This window comes from Astyanax mexicanus, chromosome 17 (genome assembly GCF_023375975.1).
Source record: "Astyanax mexicanus isolate ESR-SI-001 chromosome 17, AstMex3_surface, whole genome shotgun sequence".
Classification (NCBI taxonomy): domain Eukaryota; kingdom Metazoa; phylum Chordata; class Actinopteri; order Characiformes; family Acestrorhamphidae; genus Astyanax; species Astyanax mexicanus.
Genome location: NC_064424.1, coordinates 1,485,949 through 1,507,233, shown reverse-complemented (window position 1 = coordinate 1,507,233; position 21,285 = coordinate 1,485,949). Strand labels below are relative to the sequence as shown.

At 40.0% G+C, this 21,285-nt stretch overlaps 1 protein-coding gene across 2 annotated transcripts in view; it reads right to left on the bottom strand.

Moving 5' to 3' along the window:
- Window positions 1-21,285, bottom strand: part of dacha (dachshund a) — a 259,029-nt gene that overhangs the window by 16,398 nt on the left and 221,346 nt on the right. For both annotated transcript variants that reach the window (XM_049466752.1, XM_049466753.1), the window contains 3 exons: window positions 6,868-7,013; window positions 5,754-5,901; window positions 1,424-1,570 (listed from right to left, as the gene is read on the bottom strand). In XM_049466752.1, coding sequence (XP_049322709.1) covers window positions 1,424-1,570; window positions 5,754-5,901; window positions 6,868-7,013 — 441 coding nt within the window. The remainder of the gene's footprint in view (window positions 1-1,423; window positions 1,571-5,753; window positions 5,902-6,867; window positions 7,014-21,285) is intronic.

The following is a 21,285-nucleotide window of genomic DNA, read 5'->3' as shown; positions in this document are numbered from 1 at the left end:
TGATATAGAGTGATAGAGGAGTGATAGAGCTGACCGGAGAGGGTGATGCGGAGGCTCTCGGGGGAGAGAGTGATATAGAGTGATAGAGGAGTGATAGAGCTGACCGGAGAGGGTGATGCGGAGGCTCTCGGGGGAGAGAGTGATATAGAGAGTGATAGAGCTGACCGGAGAGGGTGATGCGGAGGCTCTTGGGGGAAAGAGTGATATAGAGTGATAGAGGAGTGTTAGAGCTGACCGGAGAGGGTGATGCGGAGGCTCTCGGGGGAGAGAGTGATATAGAGTGATAGAGGAGTGATAGAGCTGACCGGAGAGGGTGATGCGGAGGCTCTCGGGGGAGAGAGTGATATAGAGAGTGATAGAGCTGACCGGAGAGGGTGATGCGGAGGCTCTCGGGGGAGAGAGTGATATAGAGTGATAGAGGAGTGATAGAGCTGACCGGAGAGGGTGATGCGGAGGCTCTTGGGGGAAAGAGTGATATAGAGTGATAGAGGAGTGTTAGAGCTGACCGGAGAGGGTGATGCGGAGGCTCTTGGGGGAGAGAGTGATATAGAGTGATAGAGGAGTGATAGAGCTGACCGGAGAGGGTGATGCGGAGGCTCTCGGGAAGATAGGGGTATAGAGAGTGATATAGAGTGATAGAGGAGTGATAGAGCTGACCGGAGAGGGTGATGCGGAGGCTCTCGGGGAAGAGAGTGATATAGAGAGTGATATAGAGTGATAGAGGAGTGATAGAGCTGACCGGAGAGGGTGATGCGGAGGCTCTCGGGGAAGAGAGTGATATAGAGAGTGATAGAGGAGTGATAGAGCAGTGATACAGCTGACCGGAGAGGGTGATGCGGAGGCTCTCGGGGGAGAGAGTGATATAGAGTGATAGAGGAGTGATAGAGCTGGCCGGAAAGGGTGATGCGGAGGCTCTCGGGGGAGAGAGTGATATAGAGTGATAGAGGAGTGAAAGAGCTGACCGGAGAGGGTGATGCGGAGGCTCTCGGGGAAGAGAGTGATATAGAGAGTGATATAGAGTGATAGAGGAGTGATAGAGCTGACCGGAGAGGGTGATGCGGAGGCTCTCGGGGAAGAGAGTGATATAGAGAGTGATAGAGGAGTGATAGAGCAGTGATACAGCTGACCGGAGAGGGTGATGCGGAGGCTCTCGGGGGAGAGAGTGATATAGAGTGATAGAGGAGTGATAGAGCTGACCGGAGAGGGTGATGCGGAGGCTCTCGGGGAAGAGAGTGATATAGAGAGTGATATAGAGTGATAGAGGAGTGATAGAGCTGACCGGAGAGGGTGATGCGGAGGCTCTCGGGGAAGAGAGTGATATAGAGAGTGATAGAGGAGTGATAGAGCTGACCGGAGAGGGTGATGCGGAGGCTCTCGGGGAAGAGAGTGATATAGAGAGTGATAGAGGAGTGATAGAGCTGACCGGAGAGGGTGATGCGGAGGCTCTCGGGGGAGGTGGCCTGTTTCAGGGCCTGCTCCACCTGCTCTCTCCTCTTGGACTCGAACTCCAGCGCCTCCTGCAGTTTCCTCTTCGCCTTCTTCTCCTTCTTCAGACGCTTCTGGATGGTGGCTGAGAGAGAGAGAGAGAGTGAGAGTGAGAGAGAGGGAGAGAGAGATAGAGAGGAAGAGTGAGAGAGAGAGTGAGAGAGAGATTGAGAGGAAGAGTGAGAACGAGTGTGAACACAGATGTGCCTCATTATGACGTTTGTTGTGTTAAATGACGCCGTTCAGAACTTCACACCTGGAGACCCGAAAGTGCTCATTAACACCAACACACACCTCCACCCACACAAACAACCTGAGAGCATCACACGGGATTAACCATCATCACCTCCACCACCCTCACACACCATCTCCTCTCTCACAACTGCGCTTTTCACTCTCGCAAAATTCAACTGTGTAGAAACTAAAAAGATCAAAAAGATCAGCACTGTGCAAATCTAAACAGATCTGGAAAAAAAGAGATCACTTCAGTTTCTGAATCAGTTTCTCTGATGTTGCTATTTATAGGTTTATGTTTGAGTAAAATGAACATCGTTGTTTTATTCTATAAACTACAGACAACATTTCTCCCAAATTCCAAATAAAAATATTCTCATTTAGAGCATTTATTTACAGAAAATGAGAAATGGCTGAAATAACAAAAAAGATGCAGAACTTTCAGACCTCAAATAATGCAAAGAAAACAAGTTCATATTCATAAAGTTTTAAGAGTTCAGAAATAATCAATATTTGGTGGAATAACCCTGGTTTTTAATCACAGTTTTTTTTTCATGCATCTTGGCATCATGTTCTCCTCCACCAGTCTTACACACTGCTTTTGGATAACTTTATGCTGCTTTACTCCTGGTGTAAAAATTCAAGCAGTTCAGTTTGGTGGTTTGATGGTTTGTGATCATCCATCTTCCTCTTGATTATATTCCAGAGGTTTTCAATTTGGTAAAATAAAAATAAAATCATCATTTTTAAGTGGATTCTTGCTGTGAGCTGTATATGCATATATATATGGTATATCTCATTATATATTTTTGCTCTCCTGTGTTTGCTATGAAATGCGCACTGATGCGGGACCAGGTGTGCTCACCTGACAGCACCGCCGCTGTGTGTAAGTGGGTGTGTGTGTGATTCTATTTGAACATGTGTAAAAGTGTTTGTGTGTGTGTGTGTACGCATTCACAGCAATTAACAGCTTTTAGAAACGCATTTGGTCTAGGCACCCCACGAACAAACACACATACACACACACACAAACACACACACACACACACACACACACCTAAATCTGTCCTCTGCCACTATCAGCTCTTCCTCACACCTCTAATTACTGCGTTTGATTTGACAAATCCTTCATTTCCTGCACCATTAGGAGCTGCATTTGAACCGAGCGTGGCAGAAACAACGGATGATAAATTATTGAAGTGTTTGTACATATTGTTGGAGTTGTTATGCCGTCAGGTAATTGTGTTATTGTGGTGGCGTGGGTGGCAGCGGTAAATCCTGCTGACTGAAACCTACCGAGATGTTCTACTGGCAGCGAACACTCTCCGTCTACAGCGTTACTGGAGTAAACGGAGAGAGTACGCTTAGTTACAGGAGTAAACAGAGAGAGTACGCTGAGTTACAGGAGTAAACGGAGAGAGTACGCTTAGTTACAGGAGTAAACAGAGAGAGTACGCTGAGTTACAGGAGTAAACGGAGAGAGTACGCTGAGTTACAGGAGTAAACGGAGAGAGTACTCTGAGTTACAGGAGTAAACAGAGAGAGTACGCTGAGTTACAGGAGTAAACAGAGAGAGTACGCTGAGTTACAGGAGTAAACGGAGAGAGTACGCTGAGTTACAGGAGTAAACGGAGAGAGTACGCTGAGTTACAGGAGTAAACGGAGAGAGTACGCTGAGTTACAGGAGTAAACGGAGAGAGTACGCTGAGTTACAGGAGTAAACGGAGAGAGTTCGCTGAGTTACAGGAGTAAACAGAGAGAGTACGCTTAGTTACAGGAGTAAACAGAGAGAGTACGCTTAGTTACAGGAGTAAACAGAGAGAGTACGCTGAGTTACAGGAGTAAACGGAGAGAGTATGCTGAGTTACAGGAGTAAACGGAGAGAGTTCGCTGAGTTACAGGAGTAAACAGAGAGAGTACGCTGAGTTACAGGAGTAAACAGAGAGAGTACGCTGAGTTACAGGAGTAAACGGAGAGAGTACGCTGAGTTACAGGAGTAAACGGAGAGAGTACGCTGAGTTACAGGAGTAAACGGAGAGAGTACTCTGAGTTACAGGAGTAAACGGAGAGAGTACGCTGAGTTACAGGAGTAAACGGAGAGAGTACTCTGAGTTACAGGAGTAAATGGAGAGTACTCTGAGTTACAGGAGTAAACAGAGAGAGTACTCTGAGTTACAGGAGTAAACGGAGAGAGTACGCTGAGTTACAGGAGTAAACGGAGAGAGTACGCTGAGTTACAGGAGTAAACGGAGAGAGTACGCTGAGTTACAGGAGTAAACGGAGAGAGTACGCTGAGTTACAGGAGTAAACGGAGAGAGTACTCTGAGTTACAGGAGTAAACGGAGAGCGTACGCTGAGTTACAGGAGTAAACGGAGAGAGTAAGCTGAGTTACAGGAGTAAACGGAGAGAGTACTCTGAGTTACAGGAGTAAACGGAGAGAGTACGCTGAGTTACAGGAGTAAACGGAGAGAGTACGCTGAGTTACAGGAGTAAACGGAGAGAGTACGCTGAGTTACAGGAGTAAACAGAGAGAGTACGCTGAGTTACAGGAGTAAACGGAGAGAGTACGCTGAGTTACAGGAGTAAACGGAGAGAGTACTCTGAGCTACAGGAGTAAACGGAGAGAGTACGCTGAGTTACAGGAGTAAACGGAGAGAGTACTCTGAGCTACAGGAGTAAATGGAGAGAGTACGCTGAGTTACAGGAGTAAACGGAGAGAGTATGCTGAGTTACAGGAGTAAACGGAGAGAGTATGCTGAGTTACAGGAGTAAACGGAGAGAGTATGCTGAGTTACAGGAGTAAACGGAGAGAGTACTCTGAGTTACAGGAGTAAACGGAGAGTGTACTCTGAGTTACAGGAGTAAACGGAGAGTGTACGCTGAGTTACAGGAGTAAATGGAGAGAGTACTCTGAGTTACAGGAGTAAATGGAGAGAGTACGCTGAGTTACAGGAGTAAACGGAGAGAGTACTCTGAGTTACAGGAGTAAACGGAGAGAGTACGCTGAGTTACAGGAGTAAACGGAGAGAGTACGCTGAGTTACAGGAGTAAACGGAGAGAGTACGCTGAGTTACAGGAGTAAACGGAGAGAGTACGCTGAGTTACAGGAGTAAACGGAGAGAGTACGCTGAGTTACAGGAGTAAACGGAGAGAGTACGCTGAGTTACAGGAGTAAACGGAGAGAGTACTCTGAGTTACAGGAGTAAACGGAGAGAGTACGCTGAGTTACAGGAGTAAACGGAGAGAGTACTCTGAGTTACAGGAGTAAACGGAGAGAGTACGCTGAGTTACAGGAGTAAACGGAGAGAGTACGCTGAGTTACAGGAGTAAACGGAGAGCGTACGCTGAGTTACAGGAGTAAACGGAGAGAGTACGCTGAGTTACAGGAGTAAACGGAGAGAGTACGCTGAGTTACAGGAGTAAACGGAGAGAGTACGCTGAGTTACAGGAGTAAACGGAGAGAGTACGCTGAGTTACAGGAGTAAACGGAGAGAGTACGCTGAGTTACAGGAGTAAACGGAGAGAGTACGCTGAGTTACAGGAGTAAACGGAGAGAGTACTCTGAGTTACAGGAGTAAACGGAGAGAGTAAGCTGAGTTACAGGAGTAAACGGAGAGAGTACGCTGAGTTACAGGAGTAAACGGAGAGAGTACTCTGAGTTACAGGAGTAAATGGAGAGAGTACGCTGAGTTACAGGAGTAAACGGAGAGTGTACTCTGAGTTACAGGAGTAAACGGAGAGCGTACGCTGAGTTACAGGAGTAAATGGAGAGAGTACGCTGAGTTACAGGAGTAAACGGAGAGAGTACGCTGAGTTACAGGAGTAAACGGAGAGAGTACTCTGAGTTACAGGAGTAAAAGGAGAGAGTACTCTGAGTTACAGGAGTAAACGGAGAGCGGAGGGTGTTAATGGGTTAAAGTGAGCAGTAGTAATAGTGTGCTGTGTGTTTTTATGGTGTGATGATGGATGTTGGAGGAACAGGTAAAGGTACAGCAGGTGTATCTCAGGTGTAGTGTAGAGGAGGTTTATGTACCTCGGCTGTGGAGCTCGGAGGTGAGCTGTCTCTCCAGGCTCTCTCTCATCTCTCTCTCGCGGTAAAGCTCCATCTTCAGCTCCTTCCTCTCATGCTGCACCTGCTTCTCCTGCACGCGGGCGTTATCCACCGCCACCTTCAGCAGACCCTGCACCGCCAGCACAGCCCAAAACACACACACACACACACTTCAGTATACACACACACACTGCAATATACACACATTATGTCTGAGTATTTTGAGTGTAAACAAAAAAAAAAGTTAACTGATTGATTAATTGATTACCGAATTTTTCAGACTATAAAATGCTTTATTTTTTTTATTTTTTTTGCTCCTTATAATTTGGTGAACCTTTTGTATTAATTTTGGTTGTGCTTACTGACCTCGAATCGATTTTATGTGGTAATACTTAGCGTTGTGCCCCCAAATATCGGCCATTTCAGTCAAAATATTGGAAATCTAAGCTTACTGTAAATAAAGGGAAGAGCTTTACGCACCCAAATAAACAGTTTCCAGGAGAGAAATCTGTGTAGATTAACATCCAGCTCCCGTTTGACTTTGAAAGAAAATGAGTTTTTTAAGAATTACAGTTTTGGTGACTTAGGCGCTTCCCCCAGCGACAGAATTAGAAGGGTCCTCTATTATCTGCCACCTTACTTTCTGCTTAAAATACCCTATATTAAATAGAAAATATGTATATCTAAGCTTTTATTTTAATAAAAACTGCTCTTAACATGATATTGGTAGCTGATAATGTGGCCTTATTTGTTTGTGTGTGGCGACTATAGGAGACATGGCATTTCTGCACTGTATCTATGGGATCCAGCAGCTCCCAGTGGTGTATAATGACATCACAATTGTCCTGTGTGGGCATACGTACACTGATTACATCAGGAAAACATGGCGACACCCTTGTTCACTTCGATATAGGCATCCTAAGTAGTGTATATAGTCATAAGACACTTCATGAGCCTTATAATCCGAAAAATACGGTAACTGATTATCAGTTTAATCACCTGTGAAGAGTTTGAGTGTAAATGTGAAACTATGGAGCACAGAGGGTAAAATATCAGTTTTGAACCTGTTTTTAAGTAAATCACAGCAGGGCTGTACCTGGATGTTGGTGAGCAGCGTCTCCACGGAGGAGAGTCCGTCTGCGAACAGGAACGGAGCCGGAAAACCCGGAGGAAGAGTCTGAGCGCCCAGAGGAAGCTTCTCAAAACCCGGCTTCAGCAGAGGCAGCGCCAGCTGAGCCTCATCTGAGGAGAAATCAGACATCAGAGCAGAGTTACTATTATTATTATAGTGATTATTAAATTAATATGAGCAGAAAAATAATGGAAAACTGAGGTTTTTATCACAGGAGGAACATTAGGAACCTCTACAACTCCATACTGAGACGTCTGGCATATTGCAGCGTTACGTATGTGTTACATACAACTTCTGTACACACTACACACACTATATAAAAATGATGTACAAACATTACATACAATACACTGTATACACACTATATATACACACTTACAATATATATAAACTATATATATGTATATACATACAATACACTATACATACAACACATACTAAATTCTATACAAAAACTCTTTAAGTATACACTATATACAAATTATATATACACTACACACATAAAACACAAACTATACATACACATACAATTCACTACACACACTATGCATACAATATACACAAACTATACATACACACAATACAGTATACACACAGTACACATACTATATTGTGTAGACAAACTATATAAACACTACCAAACACTATACAGACAATACAATATACACAAACTATATATATATATATACACACACAATACACTACACATACACACTATAACACTGTAGCTCAGTAATTATTACCAGGATCAGTCTAGTTTTATAATTATTTGTAAATATGTTGTAAATTTCATTTGATAAGTGAATTATTAAATACTGTATTTACTGCAGAGTAAGACCATAAATCATGTAAGATCAAAGTAGTATTTATTAATTTTTATTTTAGTTACTCTATGCACGCACTATACACACGTTACACAAACTGTACAACACTGTAGCTCAGTGATTAGCAACCATATCAGTCTACATTTATACATATTTGTAAATATGTTGTAAATTTCATTTGATAAGTTAATACACAGAGAGAAATCTTGAGTAATACTGTATTTATCGCAGAGTAAGACCATAAATCATGTGAGATCAAAGAAGTATAGTATTTATTCATTTTTATTTTACACAGAGTTCGGCAGGCACACAAAACACACACACACACACACACACACACACACACACACACAATAGACTATACTCTATACACACATTATATACAAACTCTCTCTCTCTCTCTCTCTCTCTCTCTCTCTATATATATATATATATATATATATATATATATATATATATATACACACACAAAACAGACTACACAAGCACACACACTATACATTCACAATACACTATACAGCACTGTAGCTCAGTAATTATTACCCAGATCAGTCTACTTTCATAATTATTTGTAAATATGTTGTACATTTCATTTAATAAGTGAATTATTTTAACACACAGAGAGAAATCTTCAGTAATACTGTATTTACTGCAGAGTAAGACCATAAATCACGTGAGATCAAAGTATTTTTGTTATATATATATATATATATATATATATATATTGTGCATAGTGTGTAGTGTTTTGTGTGTGTATATATATATATACACACACAAAACACTACACACTATGCACAAACTAGTTATACACTATACACAAACCATATAAACACACTACACACTACTCACACACACACTATACATTAACAATACACTATACAGCACTGTAGCTCAGTAATTATCATTTGTAAATATGTTGATAAATTTCATTTGATAAGGGAACTATTGTAATTTACACAGAGAGAAATCTTCAGTAATACTGTATTTACTGCAGAGTAGGACCATAAATCACGTGAGATCAAAGTATTTTTTTCTTTTTTTGCGCAGGGTTTGACACACAAAACACACACACACACACACACACCCTGTCCCCCAGTGTGAAGCTCAGACTCTCTCTCTCTCTCTCTCTCTCTCGGGGAGTGGATAGAGGATAGAAAGAGCTGAAGAATAGAGGAGAAGAAAGGAGCAGTGAAGGAGGAGAGCGAGCGAGGGAGACGGAGGGACGGAGGAGTCATGATTCACCGGGGCTAATCTGGCGGGGGCCGGTGCATGCCGCGGTGCTGACACCGGCCATCCGGGCCTCCCCGGATAAGACGAATAGGACGGGGCCGGCCAGGCCGGGGGGGGGGGTTCGGGGGGGTTGTGATGACAGTGTATCACGGGTCACATCGATTTCCCCCCCCACATAACCCCGCTCTCCACCCGGCCCATTGTTCATACCCCCACCTGTCCCACCAGCCATAAATTTACCCTTCCCTCACCACGGCACGGAGAGAGAGAGAGAGAGAGAGAGAGAGAGAGAGAGAGAGAGAGAAAGAGAAAAGAGAGAGAGAATTCTTCTCCTCCACCTCCAAGAACGGTCTGACAGTGTGTGATTAAGTTTTCGGTGCAGCTTGAAAGTGGAGAGTGGATCAAGGTCATGTGAAAAGAGTGTGAAAAAGAGAGAGAGAGAGAGAGAGAGAGAGAGAGAAATGGAGAGATAGAGAGAGAGATGAATAGGAATAGGGTGAGAAAAGGGGTGAAGCTAGAGGAAGACTGGAGGGACGGAGGTGTGAGGTGAACTGTTAAGATTTCGAGGTGACGACCACAGAAATGTTTAAGAGCTCAAGGCCGAGCTGTCTGTGTGTCTGTCTGTATATATATATATATATAGACACACAAGCCATCAAACCAAGCAGCATAAAGTTATCCAAAAGCAGTGTGTAAGACTGGTGGAGGAGAAGAACATGATGCCAAGATGCATGAAAAAAAAAAACTGTGATTAAAAACCACCAGGGTTATTCCACCTATTTTTTTTGTTATTTCAGTAATTTCTCCTCATTTTCTGTAAATAAATGCTCTAAATGAGAATATTTTTACTTGGAATTTGGGAGAAATGTTGTCTGTAGTTTATAGAATAAAACAACAATGTTCATTTTACTCAAACATAAACCTATAAATAGTAAAATCAGAGAAACTGATTCAGAAACTGAAGTGCTCTCTTCATTTTGCTGTGTGTTCATGTGTGTGTAATAAGTGGGGGTGTATGCTTGGCTCGGTTGTATTCAGTCAGTGGCGCTCCTGTGTTTTCTGTTATATTACTACTTTATATTCAGAAGCACAGTTGCTATTTAAATGAGGAAGGAGGATGGAGTGAAAATAGAGTGTTGGTGGGGTGTAAGATAGCAATGAGCATCACGACGTGTCTAAATAAGGACCACTAACTTATTAGGGACTAAATTAGTAGATCTTTGATTTTTTTGTCCTTTTTTGTCTTTGTTAAGCAGCTTTTTTAATAGAAAGATGCAGAATGTCTTCGTAACGTTGTTTCTTTTTTTTCTATAACCCTGGAACCTCAAACCATCAGTGTAGATATATTCAGAAGCTCTGCTGTTATTTAAACCAGGCAGGAGGCAGGAGAGAAAATAGACTGTTTGCAGGGTGTAAGATAGCGATGAGCATCACGACGCACCTTGCACAGGGTGTAAGATAGGGTTCTTAATGTCAGTGTTAATGACGTGTTGAAATATCTCCAGCGTTTCAGGTTGTAGTTCTATTCTATTCACCAACAACTTTACTCACGCGAGCCCTCGCCGAGCGAGGAACTACAAATCCCAGCTCCGGTTAGCTGACAGAAAGGAGGTTAATGGCAGTGTACACTTAAAAGCCCTGGCCTCCCGCTGGCCCCTGCACACCTAATTGCGAGTCCCATTTAAACGACAGATTTATCTTGCTGCAACTGCTGATAGCGCACACTTCAATTCATTTATTCCGTCCGGCCGAGAGCGGGAAGAGCCCTCGGCCCGTGACATTTACAAAGTGCCCCCGTTCTGTCGGCCCTCGCCGTAATGTGCACGAGTAATGATAGTGTGTGTGTGTGTGAGTGTGTGTGTGTGTGTGTTGTCTTGTTTTACCCTCTGTTTGAGGTTCCCGGGTTATAGGAAAAAAAAAAGAAAAAACGCTATGAAGACATTCTGCTTTCTTTCTATTAAGAAAGCTGCTTAACAAATACAAAAAAATGTATTAATTTAAGACACGTTGTGATGCTCATTGCTATCTTACACCCCACCAACAGTCTATCTTCACTCCTTCCTCCCACCTCATTTAAACAGCAACAGTGCTTCTGAATATAAAGTAGTAATATAACAAAAAAAACACAGGAGCGCCACTGACTGAATACAACCCAGACAGACGCCAACAGTCAGACGTTGTTTATTGCTATCTTGGCAACAGACTGTTCAGATCAATGTTGGACAAAATGAAGGTCGCACTTCAGTTTCTGAATGAGTTTCTCTGATTTTGCTATTTATAGGTTTATGTTTGAGTAAAATGAACATTGTTGTTTTATTCTATAAACTACAGACAACATTTCTCCCAAATTCCACATAAAAATATTTTAGTCATTTAGAGCATTTATTTACAGAAAATGAGGAGAAATGGATGAAATAACAAAAAAAAAAAAAAAGATGCAGAGCTTTCAGACCTCAAATAATGCAAAACATTAAAAAACAGAGTTCAGAAATAATCAATATTTGGTGGAATAACCCTGGTGGTTTTTAATCTTTCATGCATCTTGGCATCATGTTCTCCTCCACCAGTCTTACACACTGCTTTTGGATAACTTTATGTATTTATTTTCGGTTATACACCTGTTGTTCTTTAATCTTCAGAACGTTCACTTGTGTTATGTTAATGCTTTGGCAATACTGTTGAACATGGTCATGCCAAGAAAGATTATTGAACAGAATTGAATTGAGAAAATCAAAGGAATTAGTTGACTTGCTTTTTTAAAACACGAGTCACATGAGTTTTTTTATCCGTCTTCAGATAAGAAATCTTGTACAAAATTAAGTAAAATTGTCTAAGTTTGAACAGTACATGTTTTTTTAATAGTTAAATATATGTGTTATTAGATTATTGAAAATTATTATTGAAAAAAGGTTTAAAATGAGTTTAATTTGGAATTTGGGGTTAAAATAAGCCCTTAACTGGAATTGCTGATTTGAACCAACCAATTGTTTATAAAGGAAAATCATAAAAATGACAATTGGTGCCCAAACTTTTCTTATACCACTGTTAATTATTAAAAACAGATTAAAATAAGATTATCAATAAGATTTGTTGAGAAACCTTAACCTTACATACATCCTCTAAGATTGAGGTCGATATTTTTTTTTAGTCAGAATGCAGAAAAATCACCTTTTATAGCACACTTTCCACAGACCACAATAAACACACACATTTACACACACACACTCACACACACACACAAACACACACACATGCTCCAAACACCCCGAGCCAAAAGTACAAAGCTTGCAAACAGATAAATAAATAAACTAACAAAATGAGGGGAAGTGCTTTTTTCTTTTAGCCCACCGTATGCACCGCATCAATTATTCAGAGATTGAACCCTTTTATTTGCCCTCCCCCCTAAAAATAAAGACAATATGGAAAAAGCTTTTCCTTCTGGTCTCAACAAAAGGAATGTGCTGGCACTGTTATTGTGAACACTGCAAAACTCTCTCCGGGGAAAAAAGTAAAGAATAAAAGTAAAGTAAAACGGAGAGAGAGAGAGAGAGAGAGAGAGAGAGAGAGGGAGGAACGGCGCTGTGCTGATGATCCCAGCGAGAAACGGCGGCGATTGGAATTGAAGCGTATTTGTTGTGTGATGGTCGGCTGCTGGAGTTGGATGTCGATGTGTTAGAAGTGTGAACGATGGTGAAAATCCAGATTGTGGTGTCTGTGAGCATCTTCCAACAGAAGGACAGAAGATGAACCAGCGGTTCATTATTACAAAAACTGTAATTAAGTAAAAGTACCTTTACTTTGCTAAAATTCTACTCAAGTAAAAGTAAAAGTACCCATCTAAAAATCTACTCGAGTAAAAGTAAAAAAAGTACTCAGATTAAAATGTACTTTGAGTAAAAGTTACATAGTTACTTTTAATTATCTGATGTAAAAAAGTACAACAAATACTAAATTATTTTTTTTTTAATGAACTATTATTCCACATAATAATTTGGATCTTTCAGGCAGTATTTGTTCAGAACAGCCCATAAAACATTTCCAAGAAGTTGCATAGATTATAGGTTTCTATGATAACTTTTGTTATGGTCATATAAGTGACTATAAACTGTATTTTTACAGTTTTACAGTTCTTTATTATTTTTTTTAACTTGGAAAAAAATTGCTGTGCTTTAACTGCTATTTACATGTTTTTTTTTTTTACATTTAAGCAGATTATTTAATGATAAAAATACTCACCACCACCACATGCTTTCTCAGGTTTGATGTGGAAGTTTTATAAGCTGCAGCTCTGTCCGGCGGGACACATTTTGTATTGCATGAGGACGATATTGCATCGTTATTCCACGCGCGAGCATCCGTACCAATTAATATAATTTTTTAAATTCAGATAATAGTTTTTTTCCCAGCATTTCATTTGTTACTCAGTAACGGGGAGTTTTCCAATGTAGCGAATTAAATTACTTGTTAAAATGTACTTGAGTAAAAGTAAAATTACCTATTTTAAAAACTACTTAATAAAATGACAAATTACTCATAAAATCTACTCAATTACAGTAATGTGAGTAAATGCAATTCATTACTTTCCACCTCTGCTTAAGCCACGTTGCTCAAATACAATTTTTTTATTTTTTTGCTCAGATCTGATTTGTGTATCTTGTTGGTTCAGATTCACTGTAAATGTTAGTGATCTGTCTCTGTGTGTAATGCAGTGATTATTCATTATATCGCCCTGACAAAATAACAAAATAGTAATAAAATTAAAATGCAATTAAAAAAAAATTTAATTTATTTATGCAACACACTGCAAAAAAACATTGGCAAAAACTAGACAACATTTATGCAAATTAAGACAAATATATGTATATTAAGCAAAAAAATCTGCTAATGGGGTAAGTAAAATTTTCTTAGTAAGATTTCTTACAAAAAGTAAAGTTTTACAATTTAACATATATATAAAATGTTTATTAACATGAAACAATTTAATGTCATTTTTTTACAAACTTTTTAATCATAAATGATCACAATAGACTATTTTTCTGACTAATATATGACTGATATAAGATATTTTTTAAGCAACTGACACGATTAAAATAAATATACTTCCATTCTGTCAATCTAACACTTTTATTTTAGTACCCATTATTAAAAGCTGAGTCTCAGGAAGATATGGAAAAAGTGTGATTAATGAAATATATTTTTTAATATAATTTAATGCAGTTTTCAGGTTGTGTGGTTTAGAGGGCTGAGCTGTTTTGGGTGATGCTGAAAGTCTCAAAAGATGGAGCTCTAGTGTAAGATTTCAGAAAGAATTCATACCACATCATCTCTCTCTCTTTTACTCTCTCTCTTTCTCTCTATGTCACTTACTCTCTCTTTCCCTCTCTCTCTCTATTTTACTCTCTATTGCTCTCTCTTTCCATCTTTCCCTCACTGTTACTCTACCACTCTCTCTTTTTCCCTCTCTCTCTTTCCATCTTTCCCTCACTCTTACTCTATTGTTCTCTCTTTCCCTCTCTCCCCCTCTCATGTTCTCTCCTACTATCTCTCTCTCTTTCCAACTTTCCATCACTCTTCCTCTATCGCTTTCTCATTTCCTCTTTCCATCTTTTCCTATCTCTCTTACTCTATCGCTCTCTCTTTCCCTCTCTCTCCCCCTCTTACGTTCTCTCCTACTATCTCTCTCACACTTTTTTCCCTTTCTCTTTTTCCCTTCTCTCCTACTTAATATCTCTCTGTCTTACTATTACTCTTTTTACTTCTCTCTCTCTACCTCCCTCTCTCCTTCTTTCCCTCTATCTCTCCCCCTCTCTTTTTCTCTCCCTGTCTTTCTATCTCTTTTACTCTCCTTTTTTCCCCTCTACCAATTTCTTTCCATCTTTCCCTATCTCTCTTACTCTATCGCTCTCTTTTTCCCTCTCTCCCTCTCTCACGTTCTTTCTTTCCTACTTTCTCTCACATTCTCTCTTTCTTTCCCTCTACCTCTCCCCCCTCTCTTCCTCTCCCCCTTTCTCTTTTCTCTCTCTCTCTCTCTCTCTTTATCTCACTCATTATCTCTCCCTCTGTCTTTCTCTCTTTTACTCTCTCTCTTACTCTATCGCTCTCTCTTTCCCTCTCTCTCCCCCTCTTATGTTCTCTACTATCACTCTCACACACTTTTCTTTCACTTTCTCTTTTTCCTTCTCCCTCTCTCTTTCTCTCCCTCTCTCTCTGTGGGCTGGTTCCTGTAGGAGAGCTGATCTGATGTCAGTGTCTCGGAGAAGGTGGATCATCCATTGGATCCATATGGATGAACAGATGCTGGAGAGAGCTCAGGCGGGCGAGAGAGGTAGAGACCCCACAGGCCTCGGTGCAGCTCTCGCGCTCGCCCTCGCGCCGCCCCTGCGTGAGTGTGTGTGTGTGTGTTGGTTTTTATTTTGTACGCGTGTTTAAGAGGACATCTCCTGAATATTCAGAGAGCTCCAATTAGAGGCTAATTCAGCGCAGGTCTTGCGTGAGCTGTTTATGTCAGGTGCACACGCACACGTGCATAGGTTTGTTTACATGAGGATTTACATATCGAGATCAAGGCACTGCGGTAATCATCATAATTGCCAAAGTAAATGTTAAAAGATGAGCAACAACTAATTATTAGAGCTCTAGATGAGAGAGAGGCTAATTAGCCTGTATTAGCGCTGCAGAGCAGGACTGAGAAAGCTAGCAGCTGTTATATAAAACTATCAGAACCATCGGCTGCAGAGAAAACGCTAACACTGCTTATAAACACTGTTATAAGTTCTTATAGCGACAAACATGAATGGTAACGAGCCATCAGTCACAGCTGAATATTTGCTTGAATATTTGCTCTGGGAGAAGCATAAGGTCACCCAAAAGCAGTGTGTAAGACTGGTGGAGGAGAGCATGATGCCTCATGATATCTCATGAAAGCTGTATTTAAAAATCAGGGTTATTCCACAAGATATTGATTTCTGAACTTCTGCAGCTTTTTGCCTTATTTTGACCATTTCTCATTTTCTGTCATTAAAAGCTCTAGATTGCAATATTTTATTTGGAATATTAAGAATAGTAAATAGTAGATAATACTCCAAAAATATTTCTTCAAGAAAATTATTGCAATTACACATTTTGTTATAAACATGTTTATTTCCTTTGTGTATATTAGAAGAACTGCAAAACACGCAGAAAAAAAGCACAAATTTGTAAAACTTTAAGCAAAACTCAAGTTAATATTTGGTTGCACACCCTTCGGAAAAAAAGAACCTGAATCAATCATTTTCTATAACCATCAGCAGGCTCCTTAAACCTCTAAACAGGACTTCTGGTCCACTTTTCTACTGCAGAATGGTCTGGACTCCAGTTCTCTCATATTTTAAGATTTCCCCACAGCTGTTTAATGGGATTTAGATCTGGACTCACTGCAGAGCCATTCAGAACTCTCCTGCTTTCTGAGGTATGTTTGGGGTCATTGTCCTGATGCAAGACCCATGACCGAGGATGCAAACTCAACTTTCTGACACTGGGACCTACTTTTTATATATTGCCAATATCTCTCTCTCTTTTCTCTCTCTCTCTCTCTCTCTCTCTCCATCTACACTCTAAGAAAAGTAAGTACAGATTTGTACTTAAAAGAGTACAAAGCTTGTCTCTGGGGCTGTATCTTATATTGAAGTACAAAAAAGTACCTTTCAGTAAAAGTCCTTTTTTGTATCCATGTTTTTTGTGCCAGTAAGGATTATAAAAATTATAAACATTATCATCAACTAAATATAGCTCAAAAACTTGATGATCGAAAATGGTCTGGCTTTAAAATAAAAAATGAGCAATTAAAATATATATTGTTTATTAATACAGTGATACAGAATACTGAATGCACCTTTTGGCTGCAGGTTAAATGGTACAATTTTGTATTTATTGCTGTTAGGAATGACTTTGTACTTCAGAGGGAACAAATCTGACCCTGTAAAGACCAATATTGTACCTTTGAGGGGACAATTATGAAGAGTGTACCTTTGAGTACAAAAAAGTACTCATATCGTACCTCTGTTTTTTAGAGTGTATAAATGTGTTTAGGAAACAAATATTTGTAGTTTAATCAGTTAAACTAATGCTGTTTTTGTTTTTAATAAAGCGCCACAATCAGGCTCACTGTTTGTTTTTTCCAACAAGATCTAAAAGATGGATCCTCTCATGATGACAGTAGGAGAGAAACCTGGTTTTAGTATTTAATAATAAAAGAGCTCGAGCCCCGTTATAACAATCAATCCCAAAAAACTAAACATGATTGTAATGAAGATTCTTTGTTATTATGGAGTTAATAAAGGTGATGCTATACAGAATAACCAGCCTCTCTATTGGGGTGGGGTTTAAAACAAGGTGTGAACCGAACCGTGAATTTCAGGTCATTGTCCTGATGCAAGACCCATGACCAAGGATGCAAACTCAACTTTCAAACCGTGGGGTTTATTACAAGGTGTGAACCAAATCGTGAATTTTCTGTACCGTTACTCCCCTATTAGTTAGTATTAGTACTTACTGCACAAATTGGGACGCAGCCCCGGATTTAATATAAACACGAACAAAGGATAAGAGACGAGAAAGTAAAAAAAAGTGTGAAGGAAAAGTGAAAGAAGAGTAGAGAGTGTAAATGGCTGAGAGGGACACAGCATGGTAGCTGACTAACCGTCCCTGCTGGAGCACTAATTCACCAGAGAGAGAGAGAGGGAGAGAGAGAGAGAGAGAGAGAAAGAGAGAGAGAGAGGGAAGAAAGAATGATGTGCCAACTCCATATTTATTCCCTACAAGATGGCATGGTTTGACAGTGGGCGCCGGGGGACTCCTAAAGCAGGGGATCCAAATGTCTGGGTGGTATTTATAGTCGAGAGAAACGGTCCAATCAGAGACCACTCACCACACAGCACTGCAAGACAGCAAGAAACTCCTGACGGGACACACACACACATTGCTCTTTTTAGGGAACAAGAATAAAAAGGCCCTACAGCCTGCATAAAGCACGTTGTGATGCTAATTGCTATCTTACACCCAGCCTGGTTTAAACAGCAGCAGAGCTTCTGAATATATCTACACTGATGGGCGTGGTGTTCTGGAAATGAGGTGTGTTCAGGTACATTTCTGGAGTTTTATCTTGTTTATCTTGGTAACAGAAAACACAGGAGCTCCACTGACTGAATACAACCTAGACAGACGTCAACAGTCAGACGTTCATCGCTATCTCGGCAACATATGAAAATGCAGCAGTGCACAAACCCAACTTTTACATCAACAATAAACAGAATAGTAAATAAAATAACATTGCTGTTCCCGTAAATGAGCTGCTGGAGCTCCTTCACAGCGTCAACCAGCAGCTCAGTTTCCTCTGCTTTAAGAGAAGCATTTGTTGGACACGTCCAGGTAGCTGCACCATTAAAATAGCAATCTGCAAACACACACTATACAGCTCTGGAAAAAAATTATAAGAAACCACTTGAAAAAAATTATGAGTTTCTTTGATTTTACTAAATTGAAAACCTCTGGAATATAATCAAGAGGAAGAGGGATGATCACAAGCCATCAAAGGAGTGAAGCAGCATAAAGTTATCCAAAAGCAGTGTGTAAGACTGGTGGTGGAGGAGAACATGATGCCAAGATGCATGAAAAAAAACACCAAATATTGATAATTTTTGAACTCTTAAAACTTTATGAAATAAATGCTCTAAATAACAATATATTTTTATTTGTAATTTGGGAGAAATGTTGTCTGTAGTTTATAGAATAAAACAACAATGTTCATTTTACTCAAACATAAACCTATAAATAGTAAAATCAGAGAAACTGATTCAGAAACTGAAGTGATCTCTTTATTTTTTTTTTCCAGAGCTGTACACACACACTCACACACTGCTCTTTTTTCAGAAAGAAGCTTTAAGAAAAGGCTCTACAGGAAGACTAAGCTCAGATTAACCCTTTAGGACAGAGAGTCGTGTTCTGGTCTCGCCCAAACAGCCCAGAAAAGACAAGCAAACAAGCTCCCGTGTTATTAATCCCCTACAAATCTTCTGGAACTACGGCTAATCTCCGTCGCCAGCGCGAGAGCTGCCCTCGCCGCCGCTCACCTCCTAATCTCCCTCTTCAACTTCACACGAGCCCCCCCGCTCCACTTCCAAAACCCCGGACCGAGGGGCCGCCTTCACTGCGCTCCACTCTGAAGCAGCAGCTACATTAAAACCAGCCCCTCGCCTTCAAAAAGCAAAGCGCACAAAAGCCGGGAAGCACTTAATGAGCTGCACCAAATCACTCCGGAACGGCACAGTGTTCACTATTTAACCCTCCGCCCTTCAACCGCCCCAATACCACCCCCAACAACTAAAGCACTACAGGAAAAAAAATCAGGAAAAAGCAAATATATAGATCTTTGCGAAAATTTAGGATGAAGAATTTGATTTAATTTAGCTTTTAATTTTACTACTACAGCATCTCAATGGGATTCAGGTCAAGTCAATGTTAAACTTGTGTGTGTGGGGTCATTGTCCTGCTGCATAACCCAACTGCCCAACCCAACTTTAGCTTTAGGTTACAAACTGCTGGGCAACCATAACTGTTTTAATTCGGCTACAATGGAGGGATTTCTACCACAGCATCTTACTGCCATTCAGGTCAGAATCATTGGGGGGTCATTCTCCTGCTGCATAACCCAACTGCGCTTGAGCTTTAGGTTACAATCTGTTGGGCCGACATCAGATCAAATGTTTGTAGCAACTTGCAATGAATCTTTTAACTCGCAGTTGACTCACTCTAGTACTTTGAAGAGGATCATTGTCCTGTGGCATAACCCAACTGCGCTTGATTGTATGGACACAAACTGTTGACTGGTGGACATTCTACTTCAGGATTTTCTCATTAAAATCACATAAGAAAAGCACAGTGTTCATTATTTAACAAAAAAGGGTTATTCCACAAAATATTGTTTTCTGAACTTTATAAATATGAACTTGTGTCCTTTGCTTTATTTGCGGTCTGAAAGCTCTTTTTTTCTGCAAATAAATAAATGCTCTAAATGAGAATATTTTTATTTGTAATTTGGGAGAAATGTTATCTGTAGTTTATAGAATAAAACAACAATGTTCATTTTACTCAAACATAAACCTATAAATAGCAAAATCAGAGAAACTGATTCAGAAACTGAAACTAAAAACAATAATCAGTCATTCTCAGACTGCATAAGTAGACACTGCCCCCCACACGGTAGCTCCAGTATGCTGTAGCTGGAAGTTTTAGTTTGATTATTGGCGGTCGGTGGTTTAAAAAGTTTGAGAACCATTATCTTAAGTCACAGTGACCATTTAGTTCTGTAAATAAAGCCAGACATGCAAGAAACTGTAAATTAATTGAACAAATATGCAGGTAAATAAATAAATAAGCCAACTACAAAAAACAGGGAAAGGCTCTTCTTGCCACTCCAGCTTTAGTGTCTAATGAATATGCGGAGATCAGGCCTAATGAGTGTTCTTCTCAGCCAATTAGCCTCTGAGCAGCGCTATGCAGAATATTATGCAGGGAGAATACTAGGTCAACACTCTTCAGCCCCTTAACCTGCGTACCGAACGCCAGAGCGCCTCAGCTGGGGAGATACCGCCGTCTCCGGGGACGAATTCAGCGCTGCAGAGGAAAACACGGCTCTGGCAGGTAACGAATTATTAAAACTACAAGCTGGAGGAACTTTGTGGAAAAAGGTCAGACTGTGCAGAAGAAGCGTTTGATCAAAAAAACCTACATCTCTGTAAAAACTGAAGAGATCACTTCAGTTTCTGAATCAGTTTCTCTGATTTTGCTATTTATAGGTTTATGTTTGAGTAAAATGAACATTGTTGTTTTATTCTATAAACTACAGACAACATTTCTCCCAAATTCCTAATAAAAATATTCTCATTTAGAGCATTTATTTACAGAAAATGAGAAATGACTGAAATAAGATACGATAAGATAATCCTTTATTAATCCCACAATGAGGAAATTTACAATAAAACTATGCATACTTAAAAAAATTATATATAGTAAAGGAAAAATACATATATATCTAGTGCCGCTAAGATAAGATCAGAGAAGATATGATTATGGTAGGGTGTGATCATTATTATTGCACAAAGAGTAACAGTGAATAAATAACAAAAAATATCATGTAAGTTTAGCATGAAGTACTAAAATAGTCAAATAAAATAAAACAATAAAAAAGATGCAGAGCTTTCAGATCGCAAAGAAAAAAACAAGTTCATATTCATAAAGTTTTAAGAGTTTAGAAATAATAATGATTTGTAGGAATAACCGTGTGTTTTTTTCA